At 46.2% G+C, this 19,944-nt stretch overlaps 1 protein-coding gene across 1 annotated transcript in view; it reads left to right on the forward strand.

The window, feature by feature from the left end:
- Nucleotides 1-18,584, forward strand: part of LOC310775911 (apoptosis-stimulating of p53 protein 2-like) — a gene marked incomplete at both ends in the record, with an annotated part of 49,223 nt that extends 30,639 nt beyond the window's left edge. The window contains 10 exons of the mRNA XM_083636035.1: nucleotides 93-199; nucleotides 1,430-1,660; nucleotides 3,260-3,446; nucleotides 6,477-6,883; nucleotides 7,304-7,585; nucleotides 8,993-9,130; nucleotides 9,677-9,810; nucleotides 11,125-11,291; nucleotides 12,952-13,151; nucleotides 18,543-18,584. Of these exons, the coding sequence (XP_083492161.1) occupies nucleotides 93-199; nucleotides 1,430-1,660; nucleotides 3,260-3,446; nucleotides 6,477-6,883; nucleotides 7,304-7,585; nucleotides 8,993-9,130; nucleotides 9,677-9,810; nucleotides 11,125-11,291; nucleotides 12,952-13,151; nucleotides 18,543-18,584 (1,895 nt within the window). The remainder of the gene's footprint in view (nucleotides 1-92; nucleotides 200-1,429; nucleotides 1,661-3,259; nucleotides 3,447-6,476; nucleotides 6,884-7,303; nucleotides 7,586-8,992; nucleotides 9,131-9,676; nucleotides 9,811-11,124; nucleotides 11,292-12,951; nucleotides 13,152-18,542) is intronic.
- Nucleotides 18,585-19,944: the final 1,360 nt, after the last annotated feature.

Below are 19,944 nucleotides of genomic sequence, written 5' to 3' on the forward strand. Positions count from 1 at the left end.
ATGACACAGAGGTGATGATGTCACAGAGGTGATGATGACACAGAGGTGATGATGCTGGTGTGATGGTGGTGACTCCTCTGTCTCTGCTGTAGATGGCGAGACTCTCTCGGACCAGAAGGGGCTCTCTGGGTCCGACGTCCCGCCCCCTGTCCCCGCACGGACCAATCATATTACCGAGAACCTGCTCAGGGACAACCAGGTACTGCTGTACTTTGACTCTCAATCCGAGTGCTTCCTTATTACAATAACCTGATGTTCATCATGTGACTTGGATTGTATTTTTGATCAAGTATGTTGTACGTTAAAAAATGTGTCGCGGCAACTACAACTCTGGGCATCGTTATCACTAGGGATGTCCGATATTATCGGCCTACCGATATTATCGGCCGATATTAGCATAAAAAATTCATATCGGAAAATATCGGTATCGGTTTTCATGCCGATATATATATATTTTTTAGTATACAGGGGGAGTCTCACTGAGAGCAATGCTCTCTTTTTCAGGAGTGCCCTGTTCACATTCACGCACACATTCATACCTGGAAGCTGACCAGTACAACCACAGTCTGATCTGTTGGCCACTGAGCAGCTCCACTGGAGCGGTTGGGGTTAAGGGCCTTGCTCAAGGGCACATCAGTGGTGGTAATGAGGGAGGGGCAAGCGCTGCCTTTTCACTTTCCCCACCCAGATTTATCCTGCCGGTCCCGGGGATTGAACCGACGACCTTCTGGTCACAAGTTCACTTCTCTAACCGTTGGGCCACCACTGCCCCAATAACACTTACAACTTTAACACAACATGCATATTATATATTAAACTCTTCAGCTACATTAAGCTACATTATGTAACTTGTTACCTGAAATTTTGGTGGAAAAAAAGCCCGCTTATATCGGTATCGGTTGATATCGGTATCGGAAATTAAGAGTTGGACATTATCGGATATCGGATATCGGTAAAAAAGCCAATATCGAACATCCCTATATCACTCATCGTTAGTATGATTATCATTAGGCACTGGTTCGTCCAGGCTTCCAACTAGTTTGGTCGCTGTAAAACATAATATGAAAGAGGCTGTTGGACGGAATGAGATTGGGATGAAGCTTCATCCTTGTGCACCTCTTCCAGTTCATGTTTATAAGACAATACTTGAAACAAAACACGTTTAGAAAAAGAGGAAACTTGACAGTCCATTGAATCGGTTATGGCACACGGTCTTGCAACAAGGGTCAGAGAGAGCGATCTCCGACCCGGAAGTCCTTCTTGAAGACTCAACCTAACTTCCCATAAGCTGCTTCACCCACTTCACACTGACAGCCAATAGGACACCTCCATGAGCTAGGCTGCCCGTGACACAATGTATGTGTGTGTATGTATGATGAGTGACAGTCAGCACGTTATCTTTCATGTCTGCTCTGTGTTTTACCCTCAGGCTTCAGGCAAAGGTGTGGCCAAGATGTCTGCTCCGCCTCCGGTCCCCACTAAGCCCAAACAGTTCTCGCAGTGCGTCCCGCCGGGGTTCACCAGACCCCCATACAGCACGGGCACCTTCCCCGGCAAAGCTCGCCCGGCATGCAGCCTCCCGCGGGCCGCGCCTGCCCAGCCCGGACACAGCCACACCCTGCCCCGCCACAGCCACACCCTGCCACTGCCCGCCAAGCAGGTAGGGGTGGCAATCACCAGATGCCTCACGATATGATATTATCACCATATTTAAGTCACGATACAATAGTATTGTGATATTGCGATAATGCTAGTATTGCCGGTATATTGCGATTTATTGCCTTTGTTCCACTGAAAATGATGTCCCCAAAGGAAAACTTTGTCAACATCTATTAAGTTTCCACTCTGTTCATCTCACTTCAATCATTTTATTGCAGCAAAATTGTCACGCAGACAGACTGACCAACACTAGTCTCGCTAGCCAGCCTCTCTTCCTTTCCGTCAGAGAGTCTGGCGTCGTGGAAACAGGCAACGGGGATCAGCCCGCCCCTGCTCTAAAGCTGCTCTCCCATTCGAGCGGCTGTTTCGGTGGCAGCAGGATATCCGCTCCCCCACTTGCAAGCTCTGTCACACGCTCTGTCATTGGCTCCGACCATGTCAATCAGCTCCCATGTGTGTCGCTGTAATGATCCCGGCCGCCGAATGTGAAAACAACGACGCTAACTAGCTAGCGTAGAAAGCTAACGGCAGAAACCTACAGGCTAACTCGTTGCTACACGCTGAAAATGGCAAGTTTTGAAGAAAATTTGGATTGTGCAATAAAGAAACTACCGAAACTATTTTCCAAGGGCACTAACGCTAAGCACCGCCCAAGACGAGGATGATTGGCTAACCCAAACAGAGCATTTTTTTCGCAATCCCATAATGGAAACCTGCAGCGCCAGACTCTCTGACGGAAAGGAAGAGAGGCTAGCTAGCGAGACTAGACCAACACTGTCATAAAAACCTGTCCTAAATAGAGAGCCGCAGGAACGAGTCCGGAAATCATCAATGCTAACAGTCCTGGTTCTTCACTGTTTTCGCCTATGGGAGTTTTGAATGGGTTTTTGGCGCGATGCTTCTAATAATCTCTCTGGGCAACGCTGGCTTAATCAAACGTGAACCAGTGTTTAGTAATATCATCTTCACACACGAGGACCACTTTTATGAGTTTTGAAGCTTTTACGTTAAAAGGGCGGCTAGCTAGCAAACGGCTAAATGAGACTACACTGTTGAGTCGATGGGGATATATACGTCAATAACGTCACCTCTTCAAAGGACGAACACGGAAATTCTCTTTCCCTCACCTGGTTCAGCCCCGTTCAGCCCGGGGTATTCAGTGCACACATCAACAACAGTCCAGGTTGAGTGCTGACGTGACGTGGAAGCCTATGCGACAGTGTGTAGTTCTGGATTAGCTTAGCTCGAGCTTTTTACTTCTAGGGCTCGCATTTATGCTACAAAACTCATGAAAGTGGTCTTCATGTGTGAAGATTATCTGATTGAACTCTGGTTCGCGTTTGATTAAGCTTGCCTTGCCCAGAGACCGTATTTGAAGCATCGCGGCAAAAACCCATTCAAAAATCACATAGACAGAAACAGTGAAGAACCAGGAAGTCCGGGACTTCCGCGTTCTGACTACAAAAATACGTCATCCCTGCGGCTCTCTATGTTGCATGCACCTGACAATTTATATAATAAAATATCGCAATACTTGGCATTCATACAAAATATCGCAATACTATGCGGTATCGATTTTCTCCTCCGCCCCTACAAGCAGGACAGCCCACCGGCCGCCACCGTGAGACCTTTCACCCCCGACCCCTCGGAAGCCCCGCTCGCCGTGCTGCAGAAGCCCCAGACGTTGGCGGCGTCGTCCATCTACTCTATGTACACTCAGCAGGCCACGCCCGGGAAGGCCTACCAGCAGACCAGCCAGGGCACGCTGACCCGCAGCCAGCACAGAGGTGACCAGTACTACACCTGCTACTACTGCTTCTGTTACTACTACAGTACTACACATACTCCTACTGCTTCTGTTACTACTACAGTACTACACATGCTACTACTGCTTCTGTTACTACTACAGTACTACACCTGCTACTACTGCTTATGTTACTACTACAGTACTACACATGCTACCACTGCTTCTGTTACTACTACAGTACTACACATGCTACTACTGCTTCTGTTACTACTACAGTACTACACATAATCCTACTGCTTCTGTTACTACTACAGTACTACACATGCTACTACTGCTTCTGTTACTACTACAGTACTACACATAATCCTACTGCTTCTGTTACTACTACAGTACTACACATGCTACTACTGCTTCTGTTACTACTACAGTACTACACATGCTACTACTGCTTCTGTTACTACTACAGTACTACACATAATCCTACTGCTTCTGTTACTACTACAGTACTACACATGCTACTACTGCTTCTGTTACTACTACAGTACTACACATGCTACTACTGCTTCTGTTACTACTACAGTACTACACATACTACTACTGCTTCTGTTACTACTACAGTACTACACATGCTACTACTGCTTCTGTTACTACTACAGTACTACACATGCTACTACTGCTTCTGTTACTACTACAGTACTACACATGCTACTACTGCTTCTGTTACTACTACAGTACTACACATGCTACTACTGCTTCTGTTACTACTACAGTACTACACCTGCTACTACTGCTTCTGTTACTACTACAGTACTACACATGCTACTACTGCTTCTGTTACTACTACAGTACTACACATGCTACTACTGCTTCTGTTACTACTACAGTACTACACCTGCTACTACTGCTTCTGTTACTACTACAGTACTACACATGCTACTACTGCTTCTGTTACTACTACAGTACTACACATGCTACTACTGCTTCTGTTACTACTACAGTACTACACATACTACTACTGCTTCTGTTACTACTACAGTACTACACATGCTACTACTGCTTCTGTTACTACTACAGTACTACACATGCTACTACTGCTTCTGTTACTACTACAGTACTACACATGCGACTACCGCTTCTGTTACTACTACAGTACTACACATGCTACTACTGCTTCTGTTACTACTACAGTACTACACATGCTACTACTGCTTCTGTGACTACTACAGTACTACACATGCTACTACTGCTTCTGTTACTACTACAGTACTACACCTGCTACTGCTGCTTCTGTTACTACTACAGTACTACACATGCTACTACTGCTTCTGTTACTACTACAGTACTACACATGCTACTACTGCTTCTGTTACTACTACAGTACTACACATGCTACTACTGCTTCTGTTACTACTACAGTACTACACATGCTACTGCTGCTTCTGTTACTACTACAGTACTACACATGCTACTACTGCTTCTGTGACTACTACAGTACTACACATGCTACTACTGCTTCTGTTACTACTACATTACTACACCTGCTACTACTGCTTCTGTTACTACTACAGTACTACACATGCTACTACTGCTTCTGTTACTACTACAGTACTACACATGCTACTACTGCTTCTGTTACTACTACAGTACTACACCTGCTACTACTGCTTCTGTTACTACTACAATACTACACATACTCCTACTGCTTCTGTTACTACTACAGTACTACACATAATCCTACTGCTTCTGTTACTATTACTATTACTATTACTACATGTCTCAACAATAAGGCTTGCCCATTTGCCCAGTGCAAGAAAAATGCCACGTCGGGCTAGTAAATCTAGCAACTCACTTGCCCGTTCAGGCAAGTGGATAAAAAAAGAAAAAGAATATGTTAGCCGTCATGGCATTGGTCAATTAATTAAGGATCAAATTAATTAACGATACAATTAATTTATCCTGGAACCAGGGGTTTAGTTGGGTGGCGTTAGAGAATGTGGGGCGAAACTCCAATGTATTGCGCAGTTTTTTGCAAGTTTGAGAGCAAGTGTGTTTCCTTGTTCTGTTTATAAAGATTAAACTGTAGCATTTGTTATTATTTAATAACTCCTAATATATACAACAATATATACAACAATTTGTATAGGGGCAAGTAAAAATTAATTCGGGGCAAGTACGGTAGATTTGTGGTCAGGCAAGTGAGTCACAAATGTACTTGCCACAACTACTACTGTTGCTGCTATTACTACTACTGTTATTACTACTACAGTACTACTGTTACTACTCCTGTTATTATTACAGCTACTACTACTGTTCCTACTGTTATTATGACCAGGGGCGTCATGTAAGCCAACAATCTGAGGGGGCGAACTCTGGCCAGTGGGGGGTTGGAAGCCAGATTTAGAGGAATATCTCATTTTAAATTAACAGACTGAGCAGGTGTAACCATAAGGCTATTTTCCAAACTGCTCAGCCTCCTGGAAAGATCCATAATCACCAGACTAAGTACATTGCCACTGCCCAGGCTCAATGGACTTGACAAAAAAGGGAGACCACACGTTTCAAAGCAATGTAACAGAATGTTTATTTTGGCTGGTATTGCCTTTTCTGAAGGTAGAAATCTTTTCTCTTCCATTAGTCTCATCTAGTGTCCTCTAGGACCAGTAGATACATGGAAAAAAAAGTTGCGGACCGGTTGTCAATTTTAATGGTTTTAGTTACATATATATTTACTCACCAGGTGGCGACAAAGGGTAAATAACAGCCTTTTGTGTTGTACTGTATGTAGCCTATACAGTATTTATGTTTTTGTTTTAACTACAAACATAAATAAACATCAACTTGAAACTATGTTTCAACTACCGTACACAGCCTATAATATTATAGCCTATGTTTATATATATATATATATATATATATATATATATATATATATATATATATATATATATATATATTATTTTGCATCTCAAAAAATGGGCATGACGCTTCTGATTACGACTACTATGACTATACTACTACTATCACCACTTCTGCTTCTGTTAATACTAACGGTTTCCCTGCCTTCTCACAGTGTACGGGAAGCCGGTCCTCCCAGCCTGCGGGGGGCAGCAGTCTATCAGCTCAGACGCCACTGTGCATTCCGGGTCGTCTTTGTGTGAAGGGAGCGAGGCGGACGGCGGCTGCCTGGCTAACGGCGAAGGCATCGGACCGGAGACGGCAGAACGCTCCGCCCCTCGTCCGCTCAGCCCCACCAAGCTCCTCCCCTTCCTGTCCAACCCCCACAGGAAGCCCACCGATGCCGACCTGGAGGCGCTGCGGCGACGGCTACACCACGCCCCGCGGCCCCTCAAGAAACGCAGCTCCATCACGGAGCCAGAGGGCCCGGCCGGACCCAACATCCAGAAGCTGCTCTACCAGAAGACCACTCTGGCCGCCATGGAGACCATCCCCATGGAGACCAGCACTACGGCCACAGAGGTGGGTAGTACCCAAGTACATAGTATCCATGTACTTTATGTACATTTATGTATTTATAAAATTTTGTAAATTAGAGTCGTCTTTTTACGGAATACTTTTTACTCGTACTCAAGTACATTTGCAATAAAATAGTACTTTTACTCAGTTACATTGGGCCATTAATAGGTCGAGTAGTGAGTAGCGAGCGACAACCGTATGGTATATAGATGACCACCGTATAACATTACCATGATAAATTGCATCTACTCACTACTTGATAGTTTTTTACACAATAGTTTTTTACTCTTACTCAAGTAATTATTTTTCTGGGTACGTTTTTACTTCTACTTGAGTAAATATATTCTAACGTAACTGTAATTTTACTTGAGTACTGTTTTTGTTTACTCTACCCGCCACTGTACGGCCATGACACACGCTCAGCTAACGGAGGACGGGACGGGCGGCGCGGAGCATCGTTCGGTTGCCAGGAGCAATGCGGGCACCGACACGGAGAGCCACACCCCTCCCCCCCTGCCCCCCCGCTCGCCCCTCCCTGACCACGCCCTGCCCCCCCCTCTGGAGGAGGAGGAGGGCCAGGCCCCGCCGCCTCACGAGTACCCTCCTTACCCCCCACCCCCCTACCCCAGCTGTCTGGAGGTGGAACCGGGAGACGACCTCAGCCTGCAGCCTCCAGAGGTCACCGGACAGGTCACACTGCCACCGGTGAGCACAGATGCAAGGCACTCTGCCAGGGTGGAGGGTTCCATTCCCTGTGGAAGTCAATGGGTAGAGCAAGGCGCTAACTAGGCACGGGCCAATAACTGGTATTACTCTATTGCAGTTAAGGATATCGATGTCAATCGTTAAACGTTATCCACGGGAATATTTTTGACCGGTTATGCATGTGGGTCTATATGTTAATTTCCATACACCAGTGTTGCCAACTTGCCGACTTTGTCTCTAGTCTTAGTGACTTTTCAGACCCCCATAGCGATTCTATTTCTCAAAAGCGACTAGCGTCAAATCTGGTGACTTTTTCTGATGTTACTGTGTTGACTCCAAAAAGCATTTGGCAATAAATTGGTATGGCTGATGCCGGTTTTCTCCTAAACCAATGACGTTAGCTAGTTAGCATAGATGCTAGCAGACTTTTTGTTAGCTGTCTTAAATACACATTTACAGAGATCACAGTTACAACAGAACACACCCAGGGTCTCTATGGTCTTACCTAATGTGCATGAGGGGGTGCTGTGTTCACAAAATGTAATGGCTCGTCTCATCCAGAGAGGTCTGATGAGCATCACAGCACCTCCTCCACACAGCGCAGAGACTGTAGAATAGGGTCCACTTGTAATTGCTATTTTGGACAGACAGCTTGTATTTATTTCCAATAGAGTCCTGCAGGGATGACGTATTTTTGTAGTCGGAACGCGGAAGTCCCGGACCTCCGGGTTCTTCACTGTTTCTGCCTATGGGATTTTCGAATGGGTTTTTGGCGCGATGCTTCAAATAAGGTCTGTGGGCAACGCAAGCCTATTCAAACGCGAACCAGTGTTCAGCGAGATAATCTTGACACATGAGGACCACTTTCATGAGTTTTGAAGCGTAAATGTGAGCCCTAGAAGTAAAAAGCTCATGCTAAGCTATTTCAGAACTACACACAGTGTCACATAGGCTTCCACGTGTTGTTGATGTGTGCGCTGCTGTGCACTGATTACCCCGGCCTGAACCAGGTGAGGGAAAGAGAATTTCCGTGTTCGGCCTTTGAAGTGATGACGTTATTGACGTATAATATCCCCGTCGACTCAACATTGTATAGTCTCATTTAGCCGTTTGCTAGCTAGCCGCCCTTTTAACGGCACGTAAAAGCTTCAAAACTCATAAAAGTGGTCCTCGTGTGTGAAGATTATCCTGCTGAATACTGGTTCGCGTTTGAATAAGCTTGCGTTAACCACAGACCTCATTTGAAGCATCGCGCCAAAAACCCATTCAAAAATCCCATAGGCAGAAACAGTGAAGAACCCGGAAGTGTTAGCATCGATGTTTTCCGCACTCATTCCTGCGGCCCCCTATAGGAGCTTCCTGTTTTCTTGTATTGCATCACCTCTCACATTATTCCCGCCCTCTCAGGGGAAAAGGACGAACCTTCGTAAGGTGGGGTCGGAGCGGATCGACCACGGCATGCGGGTCAAGTTCAACCCCCTGGCACTGCTGCTGGACTCGTCTCTGGAGGGCGAGTACGACCTGGTGCAGAGGGTCATCTATGACGTGAGTCACCCCACGCTTCTGTCTCACTCTGTTTTTTCGGATTTGTCTCCAGTTTTCTCCCCAGTTGTACTTGGCCAATTACCCTGCTGTCCAGGTCGTTACTCCACCCCCTCTGCCAATCTGGGGCGAGCCATAAACTAGCACATGCTTCCTCCGATACATGTTCCAGCCACTTCTTTTCACCTGACAGCGAGGGGTTTCACCAGCAGGACATACTGTAGCGTGTGGGAGGATCACGCCATTTCCCCTAGTTCCCCTACCCTCCCGAAAGGGCGCCCCGACCGACCAGAGGAGGCACTAGCGCAGCGATCAGGTCTCATACCCCACCGGCTTCCCACCTGCAGACATGGAAAATTGTGTCTGTAGGAAAGTCTGACCAAGCTGGAAGTACCGCTCCCGGTAATTGAACCTGGGTCTCCGCGGCGGTAGGCGAGTGCTTTTACCTCTACACGACCCAGACGCCCCCCCCCCCCCCACACACACACACAAGGGAAAGTTGTCCCATGTGTGAAAGTTGTCCCATTTGTCCCCCATGTCGTCCTGCAGGTGGAGGATCCCAGCATGCCAAACGACGAGGGCATCACGGCGCTGCATAACGCCGTGTGCGCCGGACACACGGAGATCGTCAAGTTCCTGGTTCAGTTTGGCGTCAACGTCAACGCTGCCGACAGCGACGGCTGGTGAGTCTGAACAACAAACCCTGAACAACCCTAATTGTCAGGATGAGGAGAGTCACGTTAAAGGAGGATTCCGTTTCTTTACACTCTGGACTTTATTTCCAGCTTTTAAATATGATTTTTAAGTCACCCTGAAAACGTTGGTTTGATTAGCATCAGCAGAAACTATAATCAGTTTTGAACTACGACCTGAAAACGAGGAAAACAGGGCATGTGAAATGCCTGTATTTATGTCTTGTCAATTAGCTTATTTTCTGACACACAGCAGCTCATATGCTTATTATATCATAGAGAGAATACGAGTGATCTAACATACCGCCGTGCTGCCGGCAGCCTGCTCTGTTTGCTGTCCATCACATAGATAGCAGCTCCTTTGCTGCTTGTAATCCATATATGTAATTCCATACGGGCGGCCATTGAATTCAAATGAATAGTCCATAATCTTGTAATCAGATACATATCTGCTAGGCTAGGCAGGCTAAGCTAACTACACAACAAACTGGATGCAAGTCAACTATGACCTGCCCCGGAAGTAGTTCTTCTTCTTCTGTGCCGCCGTATAGAGAGCCGCAGGGATGACGTATTTTTGTAGTCAGAACGCGGAAGTCCCGGACTTCCTGGTTCTTCACTGTTTCTGTCTATGGGATTTTTGAATGGGTTTTTGCCGCGATGCTTCAAATACGGTCTCTGGGCAACGCAAGATTAATCAAACGCGAACCAGAGTTCAGTCGGATAATCTTCACACATGAGGACCACTTTCATGAGTTTTGTAGCGTAATGCGAGCCCTAGAAGTAAAAGGCTTGAGGTAAGCTAATCCAGAACTACACACTGTCGCATAGGCTTCCACGTCACGTCAGCACTCAACCTGGACTGTTGTTGATGTGTGATTACCCCGGGCTGAACGGGGCTGAACCAGGTGAGGGAAAGAGAATTTCCGTGTTCGTCCTTTGAAGTGGTGACGTTATAGACGTATATATCCCCATCGACTCAACAGTGTAGTCTCATTTAGCCGTTTGCTAGCTAGCCGCCCTTTTAACGGCACGTAAAAGCTTCAAAACTCATAAAAGTGGTCCTCGTGTGTGAAGATGATATTACTAAACACTGGTTCGCGTTTGATTAAGCCAGCGTTGCCCAGAGAGATTATTATAAGCATCGCACCAAAAACCCATTCAAAACTCCATAGGCGAAAACAGTGAAGAACCAGGAATGCTAGCATCGATGATTTCCGGACTCGTCCCTGCGGCTCTCTATTGCCAAGTTGCCAAGTTGGTGAAACCAACAGTAGAAATGACCTGGCCTGCCTTGCTCCTCTTCAGGACTCCCCTGCATTGTGCCGCCTCCTGTAACAACGTCCAGGTGTGTAAGTTCTTGGTGGAGTCGGGAGCGGCCGTGTTCGCCACCACCTACAGCGACATGCAGACGGCCGCCGACAAGTGTGAGGAGATGGAGGACGGCTATGCCCAGTGCTCCCAGTTCCTCTATGGTGAGAACAAAACAACACAAGTTTCCACAGCAAAGACTCTGTGGCTCAAGACAGAGGTGATCTCCAGGGGGCCTTGAAGAGTTCACGAGAGGTTTCAGGGCTTCTTGGAGGGATTCTGGGGTCCTTGATGTAATGGTATGAAAATTTCACATCACGATTATCGTAACTAAAATGATCACGGTTATCGTATTATCATGGTATTCATAAAAAATTTATGAAAATGTACTGAGAGACTCACCGAAATAATTTTTATATTTATAGTTTTATATTGAAAATGCAGACCCAAATAGTATTGATACACTCACTGAAATCATTTCTCCAAGGCTGCACGTTTGCATCTGGGAGACTGTTGCCAACTTTGGTTGATGATGGACAGTAGGCTATTTACCATGTTTTTCAAAGCACTGTAATCATGGTACCACGGTAATCACGGTACCACGGTTTTAATGATAATGAAAATTTGAACCGGTACGGTTATCGCAAGGAATTTTATCACGGTTATCATTCAAACCGGTTATCGTTACATCCCTAAGGGGTTCTAGGGGTCTTTTGGGGGGGGTTCTAAGGTTTATCTCACTTCTGCACTGAATAAAGGAGAGCCAGTTGAATCTTGCTGACAACGCCAAATTCTTCAAGAACCACTCAGTTGACTGCTGTTGATCCTGCTTTATTTATGCGCACAGGAGAGAACCTTTGTCGTGGCAATCAAATTAATCTCTCTCTCTGCCGCACAATATTTATACTTGCTCAGGGGGTGGAGCTTATAGACGAAGTAGAATCTTACATACAACCAGCCTGCAGTGACACCTACATGTTAGGTGGCGCACAGCATGCAGAAGCCTTGCACAGGATCCTATTTGGGGGTTCCAGGGGTCATTTCGGGCTCCTGAGGAAGTTTCTTCAGTTGGTCCTATGACTTTTTTGAAACTCCAACAATTCAATACTACTGTAAATCAACAACTGAAATTTCCCCAAAATGCATCCCTGGGACTGAACGTCATCAAATGTAAGTCCTTTACAGTGAGAATGATTTAGAACCGCTGCTCCATGATGCAATAATTTGACCCAAATTGAAATTTCAAATGAAATCCAACGAATAGTTTCACAGAGCCAATCACAGTTGTGCCGTGAGATATTCCAAGGGTTTATTTCAGATTTGACTCTATACTGACTGTTATTGTGTTGTGACCAGTGGCGGACTGCATAATCGGGCACGTTGGGCAAATGCCCGGTGGCCTGGCCTGCAAAAAAAAAAAAAAAAAAAAAAAAAAATTGCAGGCCAGGCCAGGCCACTCACTGAACAGCAGGCCAGGCGCCGCCTACTGGTTTACTAGTGGTTGTATTACTTTATTCAGGTTTAAAGTGGGTGCATCTCATTGTAAAATTGGACTTGGCCCAAATTGGGCTTCAAACGGCCCAAATCTGGCTTTAAACGACCCAAATTGGGCTTCAAACGGCCCAAATCTGGCTTCAAACGGCCCAAATTGGGCTTCAAACAGCCCAAATTGAGCTTCAAACGGCCCTTCGGACGCCGGCACGCGCGTCGGCCCATATCGGCCTGGCCTGCTTGGTATCTAATGCCCGGCCTGAATTATGATCCCAGTCCGCCCCTGGTTGTGACCGTTCTGCCCCACCCCCTCCCTGTGTGACCCCCCGGCAGGCGTTCAGGAGAAGATGGGCGTGATGAACCGTGGGGTGGTGTACGCCCTGTGGGACTACCCGGCACGGGGCGAGGACGAGCTGGCCTTCAGTGAGGGAGACTGCATGACGGTGCTGAGGCGGGAGGGCGAGGACGAGACGGAGTGGTGGTGGGCGCGATGTGCAGACCAGGAGGGATACATCCCAAGGAACCTGCTGGGGGTGAGACAGCCAGCCAGCCAGAAGATGTAGGACAGTAGAACACAGTTCCCAACCTTAGGGTCGCGACCCTAAGTGGGGTCGCTGGAATTCAAATAGCGTCACCTGAAATGTCTTTCTTTTTCTTTTCTTTTTAACACCAGACCCAATTTAATACTGCCGAAGATGATTAGGGTAACTTGTGATTTTTTTTTTTTTTTTACTTATTTTTTAGTTCTTTTTTTTAAGTGATAATCTGTAAGATTTCAGCTTTGTTCTCTTGGGTGACACCTATGGCGATGAGTGGTAATTGCAGGTGACATCCAAACAGTGTTTGTATATAGTGACATTACTAATGTCACTATATACTGCAAAGGCTTCCATCAATGGACCATAGCCTCAATCAACATTGTGAGTCACTCTTCATTTATTTATTTTTATTTAGAAGAAAATCTTTGATATTATAACTTTAAATCAGGATTCTGAGAATAAAGTCAGAGTTTTGAGATTCAAGTCAGAATTCTCAGATTAAAGTCAGAATTCTGCGGGGGAAAAGAAGCATACTATGTGACATCACTGATGATGTCACTGATGATATTATCGATGGTGTACCGGAATTTGAATGTCGCGGGTCCCGAGATTTTTGCGACGTTAAAATAGGAACCCCTGCAATAGAGTATGAGAAATATACTGGATAGGATAGTAAAGTATTGTTTACTGAAATGTACTCCAGTATATAGTACAGAGTTCAACAGTCACGTGACTTTCCGTGACGTCATTGTCCCAGAAGAGTATTTCCCATTCATAACGGCCATTGAGATTTTGATTATTAGTCGTAATGTTGTAACCACTGTTATTATTTTTCCATAACACCACCCAATGTAGACTTACCACGCATGATCCAGTGATGAAACGATACTATATCTTCATGTAAAGCCACACATGTCTAAGATATCATCCTTTTTCTATTTTTAAACATTAAAAAACATGATCTGCCTACATCACCCATCCACCCAATCCTAAGGTGTAACAACGACATATTTGATTAGTGGAGCTTGCTGTATGGTTGTCTGTGATTGGTAGCCTGCATTCATTTCTTTCTCTGGCTGTTTTCCCTCTGGCTATGCTACGACCAATGTAAGACATAACAACTATTAACCATTATACAACATGTAGTTCCGACCAAGCAATCTGATTGGTCAAGGACCGTTCTCAAATGAGCATAACAGCACACCTAGAACGGCCTCATCACCAAAATAACACTCCACCGGCCGGTCTGTTCAGCAGAGAGCAGCAGCGGGCAAAATTCTGCAGGCAACTTGGCCGCCTATATTGCCTGTAACCCCACAGAATTTCTATCCCATAAACTAACTTCAGTCAGGACCACTTTAGTAAAAAACACAAGACCACTTAGATCAATTTAAAGCTTTTATTAGCACGAGTTATATTTGGCGGTATGGCTCTGTTCTGGAGAGCAGCAGCAGCAGATTCTGGGAGCTCCTTGTCCCTCCATGAGCAACATGGAATAGCCTTAAGGCAAGGAGAGCAACAAAAGACCCCCAGATACAGAACAGAGCAGCAACAATGACAACATAAATGACATTGTTTAAGTCAGACACAGCATGAAAGGAGGAGCTGGGGAGGAGGTGGGTTGCAAACAGCTTGCAGAGGAAGCAGCCATGTTAGGTAGCAGACTGGAGCAGAATTAAAGAGGGTGCCCTGTTTGAGTTGAGCCAATTGAATGCATCAGCTAAGCAGTCAGCTGATGTGGGCTGGGTTTGAGATCAGCTCCTAATCAGCTGTGGGCTGGGTTTAAGCTGGGCTTGACATCCGTGGCCTGCCTGAACTACCGCTGTGCTCAATTAATAACTTAGCCAATAAATATGTAACATACAAAATAAAACAAACAGTAATGTCTTCATTTGATGTAGAATGCATAGGACATGTAACTGGTTTGTTAAACTCGCATTGGGGGCACAGTGGTATCGCTGTTGCCTCACAGCTAGAAGGTCCTGGGTTCGATTCCCACCTGGGACGCTAGGAGCGCTGAGGGAGTGCGTGCCCGTCCACATGTCCTCGACTGCCCACCGCCCGAGTGGGGTCGTCAAAAGGGCCTTTCTGTGTGGAGTTTGCATGTTGAGGGGAACTCGTTGGAATAGCGTGAACCTCCCACGTGCTATGTCCTACCGTTGAAGCTTCCCCTGTCAGGTGAAAAGAAGCAGCTGGCTAACTGCCCATGTCTTGGAGGAATCATGGAGCCAGTTTTGGCTCTCCCCAGATCGGCAGAGGGTGGAGCAGCAACCAGGATAAATAAATTAAAATTAGCACTAATGGGGGATAAAATGGGATAAAAAATCTGGAAAAAAATATGTATTCCAGGAATATTGTATTTACCGCACTGCTCCACGTTAACATAGTTGGTGCATGCCTCAGAGAGCCTGGTTGTCCTGGAACCCACTCGCTTAGCGCCAGAACACACTCGATTTGGGTGCAGAACAGGATTGGCCAACGCCAACACCAGTGCCCAGAACTGTCAAATCGCTATGGCCCACCTCTCAACCCTCTTTCATCTCAGACAGGCAGTATTATTTTCAGTCTGATACGTTACCGTCCTAACCTGACGCTGCCAGATGAAACCAGCAGCTTGTTTGTTTATCTCCTCTTCCAACCATTCATCAACAGTAAGTCCATCAAATACATTAAAATTAACAACAAAACAATCCATTTAGCATCAACGCTGTAAGCTAGATGCTGCTTTCTGCACAGTTGTTTGTTACAGTTAACTAATGTGATGATGAGCATATCAGCTGGCTGACGTCTGGCTGACTCAACGGGGACTATTTCTTGTCTCGGACTATCTCTCCCCAGACTCAAATATTACGTTGAATCGCTGCTCTTGTAACAGACAAGCCCGTCTTTTATTGTCACACGAACACCACAATACATGCATGCGGCCACAACACACTCATGCTGACGGTGGCTGGTGAAAAGTGTCCTCTGCATTTAACCCATCCAGGCATGTCCTTTCCTCCGAGGGGCAGGCCAGGAGCAGTGGTCGCTTTCTCGTACAGCGCCCGGGGACCAACTTCGGATGTTGTCGTCACTGGTCGGATGACGATGACGATCTGATCTTCTGCATGTTTTTAGTGGGGGGGTTATATACGGAGGAACCCCCTGGGGGAGCACGGGGAGAACATGCAAACTCCACACAGAGAGAAAGGCCCTTACGACGAGATACCCACCTGGGCAGTAGGCACTGAAGATATGGGGGGGAACACAACCACAGTGCTCACAGTGTCCCAGGCGAGAATCGAACTCAGGACCTTCTGACTGTGAGGCGACAGCGCTACCACTGCGCCACCGTGCGCTCCGCATACTACATGAGTGAGTCTGTGCCACTTTACAGCCACTGCTGGTTTTGAAGGCGGGTTCAAATTGAATGAATGACAGGTCGTAGCACCGATGAGAGAGCGGTTCGAAAAATGGGCTGCGCCTCCCGTGTCGTCTGATCGCAAAGTCGTTACTGATTGGAGAGGACTGAAGCTATCACTGGCATATGACTGGCCAAGTGAACGGTTCCCTCCCATAACCAGCCGGCTGAGGGAAAGTGTCCCAGACCCAGAGAGAGCTCTGCAGCATGCAGTAACGTGGCATTGAGACTAGTCTCGGACTAACACACTCGGCAATAACTTTGTTATTTTGAGAGCAAATGGCCCCAAATAGCTTGTATTTTGTTGGTAACTGTTGTATAATTACAATATTACACTCGAGGGTGTGCTTTACCGTGGTTATTGGCACTTCAGTGACGCGTATGGCCCTCGGCTAAAGCCTCGGTCCTGCCGCATCACCGTCGTGCCACCACGGTAAAGTACACCCTCTCGTTGCTTAATTGCTTAATTAACCACTACAAGTCACGCTGCTTTCAACGTTACGTATCGGCTTCAGATCAGTTTGCCGGTTGATTCAATAACTACACAGAAATGTGTTTATCCACATAGCATTAGCCACGGAGCTAATACCTGTAATGGCTGCGCGGTCAAGACCGCTGGTCCCGCCCACTGCCACTCCGAGTGCTCTTCCATTGGCTGAAATGCTCCGTCACTCAATCATCCGCTAATCTGATTGGACAGAAATGCCGGGATGCATTATGGGATGAAGAGGTACTTCACTCTTAACTCATTCCCCGCCAGGGTTTCTGACCATTTTTAGTGATTTTCCGGGACCCACAGAATATTTTCTTCTATGACTTTGTAAACACAGAATATCCCAAAAGACAGAACAAAGCCTCTACTTTCATGGAAAAAAGTGTGTTTCTGCCTTCTTCCCTTCTTTAGTTATCAACACTTGAATGTAGGTCGTTTTCACTGAAAATGCCAGTCTCTCAACAGGAAGCAGAGAAAAATGCCCTTTGTGCAGCGGAGCGAGTGAGAGATTCACCCCGGCACTAGAGAGCGGACGGGGCGGGTTATGCTCTCATCTTCTCCGTGGGGCAGGTGCTTCCTGGTGCTCCATGTGTGGAGGTCAGGTGCTTCCTGGTGCTCCATGTGTGGAGGTCTGGTGCTTCCTGGTGCTCCATGTGTGGAGGTCAGGTGCTTCCTGGTGCTCCATGTGTGGAGGTCAGGTGCTTCCTGGTGCTCCATGTGTGGAGGTCTGGTGCTTCCTGGTGCTCCATGTGTGGAGGTCTGGTGCTTCCTGGTGCTCCATGTGTGGAGGTCTGGTGCTTCCTGGTGCTCCATGTGTGGAGGTCTGGTGCTTCCTGGTGCTCGATGTGTGGAGGTCTGGTGCTTCCTGGTGCTCCATGTGTGGAGGTCTGGTGCTTCCTGGTGCTCCATGTGTGGAGGTCTGGTGCTTCCTGGTGCTCGATGTGTGGAGGTCTGGTGCTTCCTGGTACTCGGTGTGTGGAGGTCTGGTGCTTCCTGGTACTTGATGTGTGGAGGTCTGGTGCTTCCTGGTGCTCCATGTGTGGAGGTCTGGTGCTTCCTGGTACTTGATGTGTGGAGGTCTGGTGCTTCCTGGTACTCCATGTGTGGAGGTCTGGGGTCATATTTGACGACTGAAATGTACACGATGTGAGGGTTCACAAAGCGGATCACTAATGTAACTGACAGGAGAAATGATTGAGCCTTTTCACGGGGGCCATTTTGTGTCGAAAAGGCAGGGTAAACACAGGTGTAAGCAAAACACTAATGAGGGTTTCCAACTTTCAAATCATGGAAGTGGACAATTTTTAATTCAAGGTCAAACGGCACAGTCTGTCAGTCTGCTGTAATCAGGTTTAAAGCAGCTGGGACAATCCTGTTACTCAACAGTTACATAAGAGGTTATTTAATTTTGTATTTATTTATAGTGTTGAATGAGAAATTGGGTTCCGTCTTAATACCTTACTTACAGCTATCTTTTCTCATTTCCCCCCAGCTTTATCTGCGGATCAAGCCGAGGCAGAGGAGCCTGGCTTAACAGCTCAGCAAAAAAACACTCCGAGGGACGAGCAGGGGACAGAGCGAGGGGACAGCAGGGGACAGAGCTGGGGACAGAGCTGGGGACAGAGTTGAAGAGGAAAAATTTAGACAATGTTAACAGAGAGACGATTATTTTCCATGAGGCCTCCTTGGGGCTTTTCCACATGAGCACAACCAAACGACACAGTAGTCAAACCTGCCGAAGTCCTGCTGAACGAGCAGAGATGAGAAGATCGCCCCCCGGCGGAGACGTCACTTCATCAACCTCCTCTGGTAGAAAGGAAGGTACAAAATGCAGTCTGTCCATAAAAAAACATAAAGCTGAAAAAATATAAGCATGATCATTTCAAAATAAATGTAAACATCACTCATGACCAGTGTTGAGCAGTAAAGTAATGTAACATGTGACTGTAATTGTATTACTTTCTCAGTAACTAGTAATGTAAGGGATTACAATTTCCAAAAGAGTAATTATGTTACAGTTACTAATCCAAGGAGCTTCAAGTTACTGCATTGCTTTCTCCAGCGCTGGCACAGAGCTAAAATTAAGTGTGGAGGAAGGTCTGGTTAGGCAAAACTACTGTGTTGCCAGAACGCAATTCCTTTTTTGTCCTAAAGGCAAACAAATAAAGATGCAGTTTGGCTGACTGTTGGCTCATCCTGTGAGGTTAATTAATGTTTCAATAAAGGGGATTCAGTTCTAAAAGGAGCTGGCTGAGCAGGTTGTACGTCACTTTTGTGGAAAGGGTGGGGGGGCAAAAGTAATACTAAAGTAACGAGTAACATAATTACTTTTTACACCAAGTAATACATAGTTATTACTTTTTAAAGGAGTAATAAGTAACTAATTACATCTCCTGAGTAACTTGCCCAACACTGCTCATGACTTCAGCGGTGTACTCCGGTGAGTACGTTTTACTCATGTCAGCAGTTATGTAACACTGTTGGATATTTCATTTTGGAATGAAACTTTTCAGTTACTCTCTGTCAGTTACTCTTTCAGTTACTCTGTCTACAACAGAGTCATGCTAACTGAGCGTTCACACAGGAGCAATGGCAATTGCGGCGCATTCTGGGTGCGGTGCTGTCATCTTTGCAGGATAGCGTAGCGTCCCTAGCAACTTGTTAGAGAGAAGAGGGAGAGAGAAAAGATCGGTGACAGGCAGATTCAGAATCGTTTACACAAAAACACCCTTGTGCAGCTAGCTCAATCTTGTTGTAACATTCAGCCATGGCAATCTGATATAAGCAGTGTTGGGCAAGTTACTTTCAAAATGTAATATACTACATTATTACTAGTTACTTTGATTTGAAAGTAATACGTTACTTTACAATATTACTTTCTGTGTAAAGTAACT

Source organism: Poromitra crassiceps (assembly GCF_964638095.1).
Source record: "Poromitra crassiceps genome assembly, chromosome: 4".
Taxonomy (NCBI): Eukaryota; Metazoa; Chordata; class Actinopteri; order Beryciformes; family Melamphaidae; genus Poromitra; species Poromitra crassiceps.